Source organism: Phaenicophaeus curvirostris, unplaced genomic scaffold (genome assembly GCF_032191515.1).
Source record: "Phaenicophaeus curvirostris isolate KB17595 unplaced genomic scaffold, BPBGC_Pcur_1.0 scaffold_673, whole genome shotgun sequence".
Lineage (NCBI taxonomy): Eukaryota > Metazoa > Chordata > Aves > Cuculiformes > Cuculidae > Phaenicophaeus > Phaenicophaeus curvirostris.
Genome location: NW_027207187.1, coordinates 1 through 17,463, shown reverse-complemented (window position 1 = coordinate 17,463; position 17,463 = coordinate 1). Strand labels below are relative to the sequence as shown.

The 17,463-nt window shown below is 63.5% G+C and overlaps 2 protein-coding genes across 3 annotated transcripts; both read right to left on the bottom strand.

The window, feature by feature from the left end:
- Positions 1-202: 202 nt before the first annotated feature.
- On the bottom strand, positions 203-10,689 carry GRIPAP1 (GRIP1 associated protein 1; the record flags this gene model as incomplete). The annotated part of the gene is made up of 20 exons (XM_069883190.1): positions 10,673-10,689; positions 9,723-9,810; positions 9,560-9,626; positions 9,376-9,437; positions 9,200-9,226; positions 8,444-8,552; positions 7,034-7,165; positions 6,768-6,859; positions 6,334-6,369; positions 5,829-5,860; positions 5,648-5,732; positions 4,578-4,670; positions 4,379-4,495; positions 3,533-3,607; positions 2,916-2,972; positions 2,718-2,817; positions 2,342-2,427; positions 1,712-1,837; positions 449-542; positions 203-355 (listed from the first exon to the last, which is right to left on the bottom strand). Coding segments are annotated over exons 2-20 (1,585 nt in total), but the record flags the coding sequence as incomplete, so codon positions are not given.
- Positions 10,154-17,067, bottom strand: LOC138735287 (transcription factor E3-like). 2 transcript variants are annotated; one of them, XM_069883188.1, is made up of 10 exons: positions 16,453-17,067; positions 15,945-16,088; positions 14,851-15,049; positions 13,908-14,036; positions 13,013-13,093; positions 12,602-12,698; positions 12,240-12,296; positions 12,037-12,112; positions 11,177-11,324; positions 10,154-11,007 (listed from the first exon to the last, which is right to left on the bottom strand). In XM_069883188.1, the coding sequence occupies exons 1-10, from the start codon at positions 16,554-16,556 to the stop codon at positions 10,714-10,716; spliced, it is 1,329 nt and encodes a 442-aa protein (XP_069739289.1). In that variant the 5' UTR covers positions 16,557-17,067; the 3' UTR covers positions 10,154-10,713. The 2 variants fall into 2 exon arrangements, with proteins under 2 accessions (XP_069739289.1, XP_069739290.1); XM_069883189.1 differs by having other exon boundaries at positions 12,602-12,677.
- Positions 17,068-17,463: the final 396 nt, after the last annotated feature.

The window sequence follows — 17,463 nt, the reverse complement described above, 5'->3', positions numbered from 1 at the left end:
CAGCGACTCCCAGTCCTCTCCCAATCCCCTCCCAGTGCCCACAATCCCCTCCCAGTGTCCACAATCCCTTCCCAGTGCCCCCCAGGCCCCTCCGAGGGCCTCCTAGTGGCCCTCAGTCCCCTCCCAGTCCCCTTCATACCCCCCCAGACCCCTCCCAGTGCCCCCCAGCCCCTCCCAGTGCCCCCCAGCCCCCTCCCAGTGCCCCCCAGTCCCTCCCAGTCCCCCCCAGTCCCTCTCACCCGGCCCAGGCTCAGGTTCTTGGTCATCTGCTCCTCCAGCAGGTTCTGCAGCTTCTTGTTCATCTCGCGCAGCCCGTCCTCCCCGCGCCGGGGGGCAGCGGGGGGCGCCGCCGCCTCTGGGTTTGGGGGGGGGGGGGGGGGGTGGAAAGGGTTAACTGGGGGGACTGGGAGGCACTGGGAGGGGACGGGGGGGCGCTGGGAGCACCGACCGAGGCGGCTGTCGCGCACGAAGCTCTGGATGATGGCGCTTTTGCGGCAGAGATCCTCGGCCATGGAGGCGCTGCTGACCTCCAGGTGCCGGACCTGGGGAAACGGGGGGGAAACGGGGGGGAAACGGGGGGGAGATGAAGGAAGAAGGAAAGAAAGGCAAGAGAAAGGTATGAACGGAGGAAGGAAGGAAGGGAGGGAGGAAAAGGAAGGGAAAGGAAAGAAGGAAACGAAGCAAAGGAAGGAAACGAAGCAAAGGAAGGAAAAGAAGGAAAGGTAAACTAGAAAAACAAGAAAAGAAAGAAAGAGAAAAGAAAGAGGAAAAGGAAAAGAAAAGAGGAAAAGGAAGGGGAAAGAGGAAAAGGGGAAAGAGGGAAAGGGGAAAGAGGGAAAGGGGAAAGAGGGAAAGGGGAAAGAGGGAAAGGGGAAAGAGGGAAAGGGGAAAGAGGAAAAGGGGAAAGAGGAAAAGGAAGGGGAAAGGGGAAAAGGAAGGGGAAAGGGGAAAAGGAAGGGGGAAGGGGAAAAGGAAGGGGGAAGGGGAAAAGGAAGGGGGAAGGGGAAAAGGAAGGGGGAAGAGAAAGAGGAAAGGGGAAGGGGAAAGGGGAAGGGGAAAGGGGAAAAGGAAGGGGAAAGGGGAAAAGGAAGGGGAAAGGGGAAAAGGAAGGGGAAAGGGGAAGAGAAAGAGGAAAGCGGGAAAGGGAAGGGGAAAGGGAAGGGGAAAGGGAAGGGGAAAGGGAAGGGGAAAGGGAAGGGGAAAGGGAAGGGGAAAGGGAAGGGGAAAGGGAAGGGGAAAGGGAAGGGGAAAGGGAAGGGGAAAGGAAGGGGAAAGGAAGGGAAGGGGAAGGGGAAGGGGAAGGGGAAGGGGAAGGGGAAGGGGGGAGGGAAAGGGGAAGGGGAAGGGGAAGGGGAAGGGGAAGGGGAAAGGAAGGGGAAAGGAAGGGGAAAGGAAGGGGAAAGGAAGGGGAAAGGAAGGGGAAAGGAAGGGGAAAGGAAGGGGAAAGGAAGGGGAAGGGGAAGGGGAACTAACAGGAAAGAGAAAGAGCAAATAAAAGAACAGAAGAAAGAAAAAGAAAAAATAAAAAAAAAAAGAAAAAATAAAAAAGAAAACAAGAGAAAGAAAGAAAAAATAGAGAAAAAAGTGAAAAAAAATGTGTGGAAAAAAGGAAGAAAGAAGAGAAGCAAAGAGAAAAGAAAGAAAGAAAGAAAAGAGAAAGGTCTAAAGGAAAAGAAGAGAGAGAAGAGGAAAGAAGGGGCGGCAGCGGTACCTTCTCCTCGAGCAGCCAGCGCTCCTGCTGGCTCTGGGCGAGGCGCTGGAACAACTCGGCCACCTCGGCCGGAGAGAGCCCGGCCGGAGCCCCCCCGCTGCCCCCCCCGGGGCTGCCCGAGCCCGACTGGGGGAACGGGGGGGGGTCAGGCGCTCCCACTGCCCCCCAGTGCCCCCCCGTCCCCTCCCAGTGCCCCCCAGTCCCGTCCCAATCACTCCTGTGCCCCCAGTCCCCCCCCGTCCCCTCCCAGCGCCCCCCCGTCCCTCCCAGTGCCCTCCAGTCCCCTCCCAGTGCCCCCCAGTCCCTCCCAGTGCCCCCCCGTCCCCTCCCAGTGCCCCCCAGTCCCTCCCAGCGCCCCCCCATCCCCTCCCAGTGCCACCCAGTCCCTCCCAGCGCCCCCCACCCCCTCCCGGCACCCCCCATCCCCTCCCGGCGCCCCCCAGTCCCCTCCCGGCACCCCCCCGTCCCCTCCCGGCGCCCCCCCGTCCCCTCCCAGCGCCCCCCGTCCCCTCCCAGCGCCCCCCCGTCCCCTCCCAGTGCCCCCCAGTCCCCTCCCAGCGCCCCCATCCCCTCCCAGCGCCCCCCCATCCCCTCCCAGTGCCCCCCCAGTCCCCCCCAGTGCCCCCCCACCTTGGTGCTGCCGGGCGCAGAGCCGTCGCGGCCGAGGGACGAGAGGCTGCTGCTGTCGCCCCCCTCCAGCCCCAGCTCCTCCAGCCCTGGGGGGGGGGGGCAAAACAGGGGGAGTCGGGGGGGGCAAAAAGGGGCAGATTGGGGGGTTCAGGGGGCAAAAGAGCAAAAAGGGGTGGGGGTTGGAGGCAGCGAAAGCCCCAGCAGCTCCCGCAGACGCTCGCGCATCCAGTCACCGCGATGCTGCTCCAGCTACGTCTGCTGCGTTTAGACTTCCTAATCCCCCCCCCAGGAACCTCTAAACCCTTCTGGGAGCCCCAAATCCCCCCCAGGACCCCCTAAATCCTCCCCAGGACCCCCTAAATCCCCACTCACTCACCAGTGCGGTTGCGGTTCGGAGCCAGCAGCTCCTGCAGCCGCTCCTGCAGGCGATCGCCGCGGCGCCGCTCCAGCTGCAGCTGCCGCTTCAGGTCCTTCAGCTAAAAAAAAGGGGGTTCAAGGGTTATAAAAACCAAAAAAAGAGGGGTTCAGGCCCCCCCCAGGGACCCCTCCAAGCTCGGGGTGGGGGGGAGCTCACCGCCGCGCTGCCTTTCTTCTCCAGGATGCGCTGCCCGTCCCGCACGTCCTTCAGCTCCTGGGGGGGGCAGAGGGGGAGAATTGGGGGGGTCCTGGGGGGTTTGGGGGGGCCTGGGGGGTTTGAGGGGGCCTGGGGGGGGGGATTTGGGGGCGTCGAGGTGTCCTAGGGGGGCTCGGAAGGGATTTGGGGGGATCTGACGGGATCCTAAGGGTATTTTTGGAGCACTAGGGGGGCATTTGAGGGTCCCGGGGGGTGGGTCCTCGGTGATTTTGGGGTGAAATGGTGCGGATTTGGGGTCTCTGGGGGGCTGGGGGTGAAGAGGGGGTGCTGGGAGCTGATTTTGGGGTGAATCGGAGGATGTTGGGGTCTCTGGGGGATGATTTTGGGCTGAATTGGGGAGTTTTGGGGTCCCCAGGGCTGATTTTGGGGTGAATCGGGGGGGTTTGGGGTCCCTGGGGGCTGATTTTGGGGTGAATTGGGGGGTTTGGGGTCCCTGGGGGCTGATTTTGGGGTGAATCGGGGGGTTTTGGGGTCCCCGGGGGCTGATTTTGGGGTGAATCGGGGGGTTTTGGGGTCCCCGGGGGCTGATTTTGGGGTGAATCGGGGGGTTTTGGTACCTGGCGCAGGGCTCGCCCCTCGCTCTCGAGCCGCTCCCGCTGCTGCTCGGCCTCAGCCAGCGCCGCCTGCAGCTCCTGCGGGGACGGGGGGTGCCTATAGGGCACCTATAGGGCTCCTATAGGGGCCGGGGGGGGGAGCCCTGGGGGCTCCATATAGCCTAGGGGGTCCCTATGGGCTCTATACATCCCAGCAGCTCCCTATGCACCCCACATATCCCAAGAGGTTCCTATGGACCCCATATATTCCAGGGAGTTTCTATAGGTCCCATACATCCCCAGAAAATCCCTATAGGCTCCATCCATCCCACCGACCCCTATAGCCTCTATATGTCCTAGGTAATCCTTATGGGCTCTATACATCCCACGGGGTCCCTATACACCCCATACATCCCACAGGGTCCCTATACGCCCCATACATCCAAGCGGCTCCTATGGGCCCCATACATCCCAGGGAATTCCTATGGGCTCCATCCACCCCCACAGCCACCCCCGAAGTCCCTACGCTCTCTATACGTCCCGGATGTCCCCTATGGGCTCCATACATCCCAGAGAATTTCATGGGCTCCATATGTCTCCAACGGGTCCTATGGATTCTATATATCTCAGGGAGCCCCTATGCATCCCATACATCCTAGAGAGCATCTACATGCTCCATACATCCAGAGAACCCCTATAGACACCATACATCCCAATGAGTTCTTATGAGCTCTATACATCCCCAACACCTCCTAGAGGCTCCGTATATCCCAGCAAGCTTCTACGCGCCCCATACATCCCAGAGGACCCCTACGGGCTCCATACGTCCCAGAGGGGCCCCCCTATGGTCCCCATAGGTGCCCCCCGCACCTCGAGGCTCCGCTGCAGCCTCTCTCCGTGCTCCTGCGCCGTGGCCGCCTCCTCCTGGCGCTGCCGCTCGCTGCCGTCCCGCGCCGCCTCCGCCTCCGCCAGCCGCCCCCGCAGCCCCTACGGGTGCCAGGCGGCCCCTATGGGCTCCATACGTCCCCGAGGGTCCCTCGCGTCCCCTCCCTGAGCCACCCCCCCGTACCTGCAGCTGCGCGTCCAGGGCCTCGCGCTGCGCCCGGCTCCGCTGCAGCTCCTGCGCCTGCGCCTCCAGCCGCTCCCGCAGCCCCCGCTGCGCCTGCAGCCCCCGCACACCCTATAGGGCACCTATAGCGGGCCAGGGGGGCCCTACGGGGCTGCGCCGGGGGCTACAGGCGCTGTGAGGAGCTCGCCAACGGTTTATAGAGCACGTATGGTTGGATGTGATAAGCCAGGGGGCTCCTATAGGGACTTCAGAGCTTCCCAGGAAAACTATACGGTGTAGATACTTCTATAGGGACTAGAAATATTCTTATAGGGAATATAGGACTTCCCCAAAAAACTATAGACTGTAGATACTTCCATAGAAACTAAAACATTCTTTCAGGCATTGTAGAACTTCACAAAAAAACTATAAGCAGTTCTACAGGAACTAAGAAGATTTCTATAAGGGCTGCAGATTTTCCAAGCAATCTATAGGCTATAGATACTCCTATAAGGACTAGAAAAACTCCTATACGCACTGTAAAGCTCCTTAAAAACCTATAGACTATAAATACTTCTATAAAAATTAAATAAATTCCCACACAGACTTTAAAGCTTCCCAAAAACTCTATATATAAATTATAGATATTTCTATAAGGACTAGAAAAAATCTTATAACGCCTATAGAACTTCCCAAAAAAACTACAGAGAATTCTATAGGGGTTATAAAGATTCCTATAAGGGCTGCAGAACTTCCCAAAAAAACTATAAACTATAAGTACTTCTCGATTTAGAGTATATATAGATATATATAGAGAAAGAGAGATTATTATAAATAGAAATACGTATATATAAAGAAAAAAAAGAGTTATAGAAACACCTATAGGAACCATACAGCTCTCTAAAAGATCTATAAATGCTCTTAAAGATACTATAAAGCTTTTTTTAAATCCCACAATGGTTTTTATATGAGTTATTGAAGCTCTCACAGAAATTATAGATGTTCTTATACAAGATATAAGGTTCCTACAGGGACTAGGAAACTTCTATAGGGTCTCCAGAGCATCTATAGGGGCTAGAGGGACCCCAAACCTCGTCAGCCGCCTCCAGCTGCTCCCGCAGCCGCTGGTTTTGCTCCTGCAGCTCCCGCAGCTCCTGCTCCCGCAGCTCCCGGGCCCTGGGTGGGGGGGGGGGAAAAGGGGGGTTGGGGGGGGGGGGAAAGGAATTTGGGGTCCCCCCCCCCGCAGCAAAATGAATTTGGGGGGGGTCTCACCTCGCCTGCTGCTCCTGCAGCTTCGCTGTCAGCTGGGGGGGCACAAAATTGATACGGGGAGGGGACGTGGGGGTCCCAGACCCCAACATCCCCCCCCAGTTCCCCCCCCCCGGACCCCTAAATCCCCCCCCCGGACCCCCACATCCCCCTCTCATCCAACAAATCCCCCCCAGACCCACAAATCCTCCCCCGGGACCCCCAAATCCCCCCAAGACCCCCAAATCCCCCCCATTTCTCCCCCTCACCCCCCAAATCCTCCCAATCCCCCCCCAGGACCCCCAAATCCTCCCCCAGGCCCCCCAAATCCTCCCCCAAGCCCCCAAATCCAACCCCCAACACACTCAAATCCTCCCCCCCGTCCCCAAAATCCCCCCCCCACCCCACCCCAGGACCCCCCAAATCCTCCCCCGGGACCCCCCAATCCTCTCAATCACCCCCCCAACCTGCAAATCCCCCCCCTCAGACCCCCAAGTGCCCCCCAAAAAGGGCTGCCCCCCCCCCTCACCTCGTCCACCTCCGCCTGCAGCCGCATCACCTCGGGCTGGGGAGACCCTGTGAGACCCCCACTTCCCCCCCCGAGCCCTAAACCCCCCCCCAAGATCCCCCATGGCCCCCCAGACCCCCCCTTCAGGTCCCATATAACACCCCAGACCCCTACAGCCCCCCCCCAGCCCCCCGTGTCCGCTAGAGCCCCCCCAAAGCCCCCCCCCAGACCCTCACAGCCCCCTCTATAGCCCCCCAAGCCCCCCCAATACCCCCAGACCTTGATACCCCCCTCAACCCCCCAAATCATAGAATCAAATGGCCCCCCCAGTCCCCTAAACCTCCCCCCGGACCCCCAAATGAGCCCCCAGACCCCTAAAAGCCCCCCCAGACCCCTAAATGATCCCCCAGACCCCCAAGGGAGCCCCCCCAGACCCCCAAGCGACCCCCCTGTACCTGGCTGGGGGGTTCGGGGGGGTCCCCGGGGGCAGTGTCCCCCCTCTCCTCCTCCTCTGGCAGCGGCTGCTCCTGGGGGGGCTCGGGGGGGGCTGCAAACGGGGAGGGGGTCAGATCCCCAGCCCCCCCCCCCCCCCCCTCCAGCCCCATAGGGACCCTCAGAGCCCCCCCAAACCCCCAGGACCCCCTTCAGCACCCCCCCCGAACCTTCAGAGCCCCCACCCCCCACCCCCAGCCCCCCAAACCCTCAATCCCCCCCCCCTCACCTTCTGGGGGGGCAGGGGGGTCCCCGCCAACCGCGTCCTGGGGGGGCTCGCGGGGGATTTGGGGGGGTCCTGGCCCCCCCCTTCCCGCAGGCGCCGGTTCTCGTCCTCCAACCCCTCGATCTGCGCACACAGCTGAGACACCCCCCCCCCAAAACATCAAGGACCCACTCCTAGCACCCCAAAATAACCCCTGCAGACCCCTCCAACCAACTAGCCCCCCCCCCAGAACCCCAAAAATGACCCCCAGAGCCCCCCAACAAGGTTAAACCCCCCCCCCAATAACAATGTGGACCCCCAGGGTGGGGATTTGGGGTCCCTGGGAGGGACACTGGGGTCTCAGAGTGAGTTTTGGGGTCCCGGGGGTGTTTTTGGAGTCTTTAGAGGGGCTTTGGGGTCCTGAGAGCGTCCCAGATTGAATTTTGGGGTGCAGGAATGACTTGTGGGGCCCCACAGGTGGATTTAGGGATGCACAGGGTGGATTTTGGGGTCCCAGAGCTGGTTTTGGTGACACAGGACTAGATTTAGGGGTCCCAGAGCTGGTCTTGGGGTGCAGGGGGTGGATTTTGGGGTCCCAGAGTAGCTTTTGGGGACACAGAGATGTATTCTGGGGTCCCAAGGCTGGTTTTGGGGGCACAGGGAGTAGATTCAGGGGTCCCAGAGCTGGTCTTGAGAACACAGGGATGGATTTTGGGGTCCCAGAGCTGGTTTTGGTGACACAGGACTAGATTTAGGGGTCCTAGAGCTGGTTTTGGGGCGCAGGGGGTGGATTTGGGATCCAGAGCTGGTTTTTGGGGCGCAGGAATGGATTTTGGAGTCCAAAGCTGGTTTTGGGGACACAGGGGTGGATTTTGGGGTCCCAGAGCTGGTTTTGGGGACACAGGGTGGATTTTGGGGTCCCAGAGGTGGTTTTGGGAACACAGGGGTGGATTTTGGGTCCCAGAGCTGGTTTTTGGGGCGCAGGAATGGATTTTGGAGTCCCAGAGCTGGTTTTTGGGGCACAGGAGTGGATTTTGGGGTCCCAGAGCTGGTTTTGAGGACACAGGGATGGATTTTGGGTCCCAGAGCTGGTTTTGGGGCACAGGGGGTGGATTTTGGGGTCCCAGAGCTGGTTTTTGGGGCGCAGGGATGGATTTTGGGGTCCCAAAGCTGGTTTTTGGGGCACAGGGGTGGATTTTGGGGTCCCAGAGCTGGTTTTGGGAAACACAGGGGTGGACTTTGGGGTCCAGAGCTGGTTTTGAGGACACAGGTGTGGATTTTGGGATCCCAGAGCTGGTTTTTGGGGCGCAGGAGTGGATTTGGAGTCCCAGAGCTGGTTTTTTGGGGCACAGGGAGTGGATTCAGGGGTCCCAGAGCTGGTTTTTGGGTCACAGACGTGGATTTTGGGGTGCAGGGGGTGGGTTTTGGGGTCACCTTGGCCAGCTCGCGCAGCAAGGTGCTGTTCTGGAGCCGGGAAATCGTCCTCCTGGCTCTGGAGCTTCCCCTGCAGCATCCGCGTCTCCCCCAGCAGCGCCTCCACCTCCTGGAGGACCCCCCAAAATCGGAAAGGGGGGGTCTAGGGGGGTCAGGCACCCCCAAAACCAGACCCCCCATCCCCCCCAAACTGAGAACAGCCCCTAAAAACCCATGAGACCCACTGAGATCTCCCCACAGGTCGCTAAAGACCCTCCCTGACCCCCCTTGCACCCCCAGAAGACCCCAGGATCCCCAAAGACCCCCCCCAGGGACCCCCAACCCCCTCAGAGACCCCTAAAGACCCTCCCTGACCCCCCCTGCACCCCCAGAATCCCCAAAGACCCCCCCTAGGGACCCCCAACCCCCTCAGAGACCCCTAAAGACCCTCCCTGACCCCCCCTTGCACCCCCAGAAGACCCCAGGATCCCCAAAGACCCCCCCCAGGGACCCCCAACCCCCTCAGAGACCCCTAAACGCCCCCCCTTGCACCCCCAAAAGACCCCAGGATCCCCAAAGACCCCCCCCAGGGACCCCCAAGCCCCCCCCAAAAACCCTTAAGACCCTCAAAGAAACCCCCTGGACCCTCCCAGCCCCCCAGAAGGCCCCAGCATCCTCACAGACCCCCCCCGTAAGGACCCCCTACCCCCCCCGAGACCCCCTAAAGACCCCCCCCCGCCCCCCAGATCCGCCCCCCCGGGGACCCCCAAATCCAACCTGTGCTTTCTTGCTCTTGCTCAGCGCCTGTTAGGATTGGGAGGGAGGAAAATTGGGGGGGGGGGGGCACAGCAGAGAGAGTCGCTATACGGCAGAGAAAGCCCCTATGGGGTGGGGGGGGTCGCTGGGGGGTTTGGGGGGGGGGGGTCGCTGCGGGGGGGGGGGGGGGGGGGCACCTTGTTGGCCCTGGCCAGGTCCTTGTCGAGCGCCTGCACTCGTGCTCGCAGCCCCGACAGCTCTGGGGAGGGGGGGAGAAGAAAAATAGAGGGGGGGGGAGAAGAAAAATAGGGGGGTCAGCCCCCCAGGCTGCCCCACAGACCCCCCCCCCAGCCCTGCCCCCCCCCCCCCACCCCCGCGTACCGGCCCCGTTTTTCCTCAGCTCATCCGACAAGCGGTAATTCTCGCTCCGCAGCTCCAGCAACTGCGCCTGCGGGGCGGGGGAGCGGTGAGAGGGGGGTCCCGGCCCCGCCCCCCCCCAGCCCGCCGGAGCCCCCCAAATCCACACCCCCCCCCCCCCCCAAACCTGCATGCGCTGGAACTCCTCTCCTGACAGCGCCTCCGCCATCTTGGCCCCCTCGGCCGCGCCGGAAGTGGACGCTCTGCGCGCGGGGCTGGGCATAGAGAACCGGAAGTGACGACAAGGCGCGAAGGCGCGAGGGCGCGGCTACCATAGAGCGCGGGGCCTCCCGGCGTGGGTAGAGTGGCCCCGAGCGTGGGAACGCGGAGACTGCTCGGGATTGAAGGGCGCTCTAGGGGCTCCGCTATGGGGTTCAGGGGGCGCCCCCCTCCGCTGTAGAATCCATAGAGCGGCCCCACAGCGTTACGGGGCACAGGAGGCGCCCCCCAGCCCTATAGGAGCCATAGCGGCCCAGGATCCCCAAAGAGACACCCCCCCCCAGCCCCTACAGACCCTCCCCGGAAGGCCCCGGCAGCCGTAAAGCGAGGCGTTGCCTTGGTAACAAACGTTTATTTCCCACGTGGCTTCCGTACAAAAAGGGGCGGGGCTAAAGGGGTGGGCGGGGCCGTCGCTGTTGATTGACAGGCAGGGGGGTCTTCGCGCCGAGGGCCCAGCCCCCAGCGCGGGAAATAGAGGGGGCGTGGCCCACAGGTGGGGCTCAGGGGACTCTTAAAAGGGCAACGTCAGACGGCGGCGGGTGCGCGGCAGCCCCTTAAATGGGTGAGTGGATGCCCTTTTAAAAGAGTAAACGCAAATCAGCCCCGTAAACGACTCTTAAAGGGGCAACATCTGAGTGCGCATAATAAAGCCTTAAAGTGGAAACAGTGTGGGTCCCACCCTTAAAGGGGCAAACCAAAGGCGGGGACCACAGGAGAGCTCCTCATAGAGCAACTTCATGGTCCCTTCTTAAAGGGGCGACACCGTCCCAAGCCCCTTAAGCGGGCCCCCACCCGGTCGACCTCTTAAAAGGGTAACACTGCTTCTCGGGAGGGTTCGGCCCCCCTTGTGGGGCCCACCTGCTATGGGGCAGGGGCACCTGGGGGTCCCCCCGGGGCTCTCAGGGGTCGTCGTCCATGCTGGCGCTGCTGCGGGGGCTGGAGGGGGCGGGGGAGGCGAGGAGGGCGCCGGGGGGGCCGAGGGGCGACAGCCCCCCGACCTCGTCGAGGAGGAGCTCATCCAGGCCCCCCAAGTCTAGGGCCGGCGGGGAGAGCCCGGGGGGTAACGGCAGCTCCAGGAGGCCTGGGGGGGTTGGGGGGCACCCCAAGGCCGAGGGGGGGCCCCCGGGGGGGTCCTGGGGCACTAGCGGGGGGGGCAGCGGCAGCCCGTGCAGCTGCGCCTGCAGCTCCAGCTCCTGCAGGGGGAGGAAAGCAGAGCCCAGTGACCCTCCTGCCCCGCAGATCCCCCTCAGCCCTGCTCCTCTGAAGCCCTTGGCCCCCCTCTCAGCCCCCCGTTTCCACCCTCCCCAGCCCCATAGCCCTCCAGAGCCCCTCTCACCAGCCCCACAACCCCCAGCCCCGCACCTGGAGGCGCAGCCGCAGGCCGCGGTTGGTCTCCTCGAGGCGCTGCTGCTGCAGCTCGAGGTCTCGCGAGCGCTGGGTCTCGCGCTGCAGCTTGCGGATGTAGTCGACCGACGCCTTCAGGATGGAGCCCTTGTTCCACCGCGTCTCCCTGCCGGCACCGCAGCTCGTGGGGAGGCGGCTATGGGGCTGGGGAGCGGGGTTACGGGGGGCTGTGGGGCTGCAGAGGGGGTTGGGGGGGGCCCTGGGGCCGGGGAGGGGAGTTCAGGGGTGCTCTGGGGCTGCAGAGGGGGATTATGAGGCTGGGAAAGGGGGTTACGAGGAGCTATGGGGCTGGGGAGGGCGGTTACGGGCCTGGGGAAGGGGGTTGGGGGGGCTATGGGGCTGGGGAGAGGGGTTAGGGGGTGGGAAGGGGGTTTATAGGGGGTATGGGGCTGGGAAAGGGGGTTATGGGGGACTATGGGGCTGGGGAGGGGGATTAGGGGGCTGGGGAGGGGGATTAGGGGGCTGGGGAGGGGGTTTATGGGGGCTATGGGGCTGGGGAGCGGGGTTATGGGGGGCTATGGGACTGGAAACGGGGGTTAGGGGGCGGGGGAGGGGGTTTATGGGGGGCTATGGGGCTGGGGAGGGGGTTTATGGGGGGCTATGGGGCTGGGAAGGGGGGTTATGGGGTGCTATGGGGCTGGGGAGGGGATTTATTGGGGACTATGGGGTTGGAGAGGGGGGTTATGGGGGGCTATGGGGCTGGGGAGGGGGGTTATAGGGGTCTATGGGGCTGAAGAGGGGGTTTATGGGGGGCTATGGGGCTGGGGAGGGAGGAATTGGGGGCGCAGCAGGGCGCTGTGGGGCTGCCCCCCACTCACGGGTCGCTGGATTTGGGGATCAGGGTCCCCAGCTCTTTGATTCGGTCGTTGATGTTGAAGCGACGGCGCCGCTCGACTGGGGAACAGAAGATTTGGGGGGGGGGGGGGCATCAGCTGCCCCACAGCGGGGCATAGCAGCCCCCCCAGCAGCCCCCTCAGCCCCCCAGCGGCCCCCCCAGCCCCATAGGGGCCCCCCAACTCACTCAGGTTGTGGTTGTCCTTCTTCTGCCGCTCCTTCAGCAGCGCCTTTGCCTCCGATTCTGGGGGGGCAGAGCCCTCAGTACCTCACAGCGACCCCCCCTCGCCCCATAGCAGACCCTCCCTCACCCCCTAGGGACCCCCAGAATCCTCCTCACCCCATAGAACCCCCCCTTTAACCCCATAGGGCTCCCCCTCACCCCATATAGACTCCCACCTCATCCAATAGGAACCCCCCCATGCCCCCTAGAACACCCTGAACCCCTCACTGGCCCCATAGGGACCCCCCCCAATCTATAGGACGTCCCCCTTATGCCATGAAGACCCCCCCCCCCGCCCCATAGGGACCCCCAGGACCCCCCCTCACCTGAGAGCTCAGCCTTGACGTGGGGCAGCTCCGCGGGGCAGGAGCTGCTGCCGCCCTGGGGGGGGGTAAAAACCTCCTGGGGGGGGGTAAAAACCTCCTGGGGGGGGAACGACAGGGAGGAGGTGTCAGGCTGCCCCCCCCCAAACCCCCCAATGGGGCTGGAGACCCCTTGGGTGGGGCTGGGAGGGGCCCTGGCCACGCCCCCATCGCCTTATATGGAGAGCAGGCCACGCCCCCTATTGCGCAATCCCGGGTCTGTGGGCGGGGCCTGCGGTGGCCACGCCCCCATTGCGCAATCCCGGGTCTGTGGGCGGGGCTTGCGGTGGCCACGCCCCCTATTGCGCAATCCCGGGTCTGTGGGCGGGGCTTGCGGTGGCCACGCCCCCTATTGCGCAATCGCGGGGCACTCACAGCGTGGGGCTCGGGGGTGAAGTCGAGGGGCTCCTCGCAGCTCGGCTCCAGCCCCATCAGCTCCTCCAGCACCGCCTCGATCTGGGGGGGGGGGACACAGCGGAGGGGTGTAAGGGGTTAATGCCCCCCCCCCCTATATCGCCACAGACCCCTCCCCACAGCAAGGCGGCGCCCCCAAAACGGTGGCGTCGACCCCAACTCCAGGTCGGGCACCCCGAAATCTACATCATCAAACCTATAAACCAGATAACTACCCCAAAACCTACATTCTTACCCTCAAAAACCAGATTATTGACCCCAAAATCTACACCCTGAAACATAAAAACCAACTAATTGATTCAAAATTTATATTATTCGTCTCAAATACCAAGTCGTTGACCCCAAAATCTACATCATCAAACCTAAAAACCAGCTGACTGACCCAAAAACTACATCATCAGCCCCAAAAACTACATCATCGGCCCTAAAATCTACACTTTGAGACCTAAAAACCACCTAATTGATCCAAAATCTACATCATTCCTCTCAAATACCAGGTTATTGACCCCAAAATCTACATCATCAAACCCAAAAAACCTGCTAATTGACCCAAAAACTACATTGTAGCCCCCAAAAACGTCTTTGACCCCAAAATTTGTATCACGAAACCTAAAAGCCAACAAATTGACTCAAAAATTACATCATAGAACACAAAACGCAGCTCATTGATCCCAAAATCTACATCATTGAACCTAAAAAACACGTCATGGACCCCAAAATAAAAGTTGTTGAACCCAATATCTACATTATCAAGCCTAATAACCAGCTAATTAACCTGAAAACTGCGTCGTTGACCCCAAAAACCACATCATTGACCCCAAAAATCGGAGCCGATGCCACCAGAGCCCCCCCTGACCTGCGTCCCGGGGTGCGGGGGGGCCCCGGGGGGGCTGGGGGGGCCCCGGGAGCTCAGGAAGCGCCGGAGCTGCTGCCGCTGAGCCGCCCGCAGGTGATAGCGCGTCGGGTTCTCCAGGTGAGTCTGTACCTGGGGGGGACAGAGAAAGGGGGGGGTGGGGCACGGAGACCCCCCCCGGCACCCCCAGATCCCACCCAGAGACCCCCCAGACACACAGACCCACCCAGAGACCCCCCAAAATCTCACCCAGAGACCCCCCCAGACCCAAAGATCCACCCAGAGCCCCCCCAAATCTAACCCAGAGCCCCCCCAGACCCACAGACCCACCCAGAGGCCCCCCCAAATCCAAAGACCCACCCAGAGACCCCCCAAATCCCACTCAGAGCCCCCCCAGATCCAAAGGGACCCCCCCAAAATCCCACGCAGAGCCCCCCCAGACCCCCCCCGAGGCCCCCCAGATCCAAAGGGACCCCCCAAATCCCATCCAGAGCCCCCCCAAGATCCAAAGACCCACCCAGAGCCCCCCCAGATCCAAAGGGACCCCCCAAAATCCCACCCAGAGCCCCCCCAGAACCCCCCAGATCCAAAGGGACCCCCCAAATCCCATCCAGAGCCCCCCCAAGATCCAAAGACCCACCCAGTGCCCCCCCAAATCCCACCCAGAGCCCCCCCAGATCCAAAGATCCACCCAGAAACCCCCCAAATCCCACCCAGAGCCCCCCCAAAATCCCACGCAGAGCCCCCCCAGACTCACAGACCCACCCAGAGACCCCCCCAAATCCCACCCAGAGCCCCCTCAGACCCCCAGACCCACCAAGAGACCCCCCCAAATCTAACCCAGAGCCCCCCCAATCTCACCCAGAGCCCCCCCAGACCCAAAGATCCCCCCAAACACCCCCCAGACCCCCCAAAATCCCCCCCCATACGGCCCTCGGGGTCTCACCTTGAGCACCTCGGGGGGGACGCGGGGGGTTTCTCGAGGCGGGGGGGCCCCCACGGCGATGGGGGTGGAAGGGTTCGGGGCGGGGGGCGCCGCGGCCCCCCCACTTTTCTCCCTGCGCTCCTGCTCCTGCGCCTGCGCCCTCATCAGCTGCTGCCGCAGCAGGACCCGCGACGAGGGGGGGGCCGCGGGGGGGGCCGGGCTGCGGGGGGAGGCGTTAACGGGGGGATCGGGGGGCTGGGGGGGCATTAAAGGGGGGATTGGGGGGCTGGGGGGATGTTATAGTGGGGATTGGGGGGCTCGGGGGGATGTTAAAGGGGGGATTGGGGGGCTGGGGGGGTGTTAATGGGGGGATTGGGGGGCTGGGGGGGCGTTAATGGGGGGATTGGGGGGCTGGGGGGGTGTTAAAGGGGGGCTGGGGGGCGTTAAAGGGGGGATTGGGGGGCTGGGGGGGCGTTAAAGGGGGGATTGAGGGGCTGGGGGGGTGTTAAAGGGGGGCTGGGGGGCGTTAAAGGGGGGATTGGGGGGCTGGGGGGGTGTTAAGGGGGGCTGGGGGGTGTTAAAGGGGGGATTGGGGGGCTCGGGGGGTGTTAATGGGGGGATTGGGGGGCTGGGGGGGCGTTAACGGGGGATTGGGGGGCTGGGGGGGCGTTAATGGGGGGATTGGGGGGCTGGGGGGGCATTAATGGGGGGATTGGGGGGCTGGGGGTGCATTAATGGGGGGATTTGGGGGCTGGGGGGGCATTAATGGGGGGATTGGGGGGCTGGGGGGGCGTTAAAGGGGGGACTGGGGGGGTGTTAATGGGGGGATTGGGGGGCATTAAAGGGGGGATTGGGGGGCTGTGGGGGTGATAATGGGGGGATTGGGGGACTGGGGGGGTGATAATGGGGGGATTGGGGGACTGGGGGGGTGATAATGGGGGGATTGGGGGGCTGGGGGGGCGTTAACGGGGGGATTGGGGGGGTGTTAAAGGGGGGATTGGGGGGCTGGGGGGGGTGTTAAAGGGGGGATTGGGGGGGTGTTAAAGGGGGGATTGGGGGGCTGGGGGTGCGTTAATGGGGGGATTGGGGGGCTGGGGGGTATTTTGGGGGGGTACCTGGGGGGCAGGGGGTGGCTCTTGAGGCTGTAGCAGGTCCCTGGAGGTGGGGGGGTCGCGGGGGGGTCCTGGGGGGGCTCCCCGGGGTCGCTGCCCCCCCCGTCCCACTCGATATCGGCCACGATCCCCGACTCCGAGCTCAGGCTGGGGGGGGGAGGGAAGGGGTGTCACGGGGTCCCCCCCCGACCCACAGAGACCCCCCAAAACCCACAGAGACCCCCCCCAGACCCACAGAGACCCCCCCAGACCCATAGAGACCCCCTAGATCTATAGAGACCCACAGAAACCCCCCCAAACCCACAGAGGCCCCCCCCCAAACTCATAGAGACCCATAGAGGCCCCCCCAAACACACAGAGACGCCCCCAGACCCATAGAGACCCCCCCAGACCCACAGACACGCCCCCAGACCCACAGAGACCCCCATATGCCCCCCACGACCACCCCACAACTCCCCAGCCCCCCAGCCTCTGCCCCCCCCCCCCCCAAAATCTACGGCCCCCCCCTCACCCGAGCAGACGCAGGGTCTCGGGGGGGCTGGGCCCCCCAAGCAGCACGTAAACCGTGGGGCGCCCGGGGGGCGCGGGGACCCCCTCAGCCGCCCCCCCTGACATGGTCGGGCCCCTGGGTCTCAGGGGGTCCCTGTGGGGCTGGGGGGGGGGCGCTATGGGGCTGCTATGGGTCTGGGGGCTCCCCTATGGGTCTGGGGGCTCCCCTATGGGGCCTCTATGGGTCTGGGGGCTCCCCTATGGGTCCCTATGGGGCCTCTATGGGTCTGGGGGCTCCTCTAGGGGTCCCTATAGGGCCGCTATAGGTCTGGGGGCTCCCCTAGGGGTCCCTGTGGGTCTGGGGGCTCCCCTAGGGGTCCCTATGGGGCCTCTATGGGTCTGGGGGCTCCCCTAGGGGTCCCTATGGGTCTGGGGGCTCCCCTAGGGGTCCCTATGGGGCTGCTATGGGTCTGGGGGCTCCCCTAGGGGTCCCTATGGGTCTGGGGGCTCCCCTAGGGGTCTCTTTGGGTCTGGGGGCTCCCCTAGAGGTCCCTTTGGGTCTGGGGGCTCCCCTCGGGGTCCCTCTGGGGCCGCTGTGGGTCCGGGCTCCCTTCAGGGCTCCCCCCCCACAAACCGGAAGCCGGAAGCGCTCGGGAGGGGGCGTGGCCGGAAGTGACGTCACGGCGCGGGGGGGGCGGGCGAGGGGGGACCCCGACAGCCGCTCCGAGACCGGGACCCGCAGGTTTGGGGGGATCCGAGACCCCCCCGCGCCCTCCCCCCCCCGCCTTGGGGTCCCGGGACCCCCCTGACCCTTCTGGGGGGGGGCTCCGAGCCCCCAGGGCCCGGTTTTGGGGGTCCCGACCCACCCCACCCCGAGCGATCGAGGTAAGAAGGGGGGGGGGGGGGGTTGCCCCCCCGATCAATCCTGGGGGGGCATTTGGGGAGGGGGGGGGTCCCCTTTTTTGGGGAGGGGGGGACTCGGTTTGGGGGGGGGGTCTGGGGGAGGCACGGGGTCCCAGGTTGGGGGGGGGTC

Bases quoted from the DNA above. Each gene is read 5' to 3' on its own strand.
- LOC138735287 (XM_069883188.1), bottom strand. From the start codon at position 16,556: ATGTCAGGGGGGGCGGCTGAGGGGGTCCCCGCGCCCCCCGGGCGCCCC. The intron at 15,050-15,944 runs GTACCCCCCCAA...CTCCCCCCGCAG, and splicing joins AGCCACCCCCTGCCCCCCAG to CCCGGCCCCCCCCGCGGCCC. The intron at 11,325-12,036 runs GTGAGTGGGGGG...CGGTGCCGGCAG, and splicing joins ATCCCCAAATCCAGCGACCC to GGAGACGCGGTGGAACAAGG.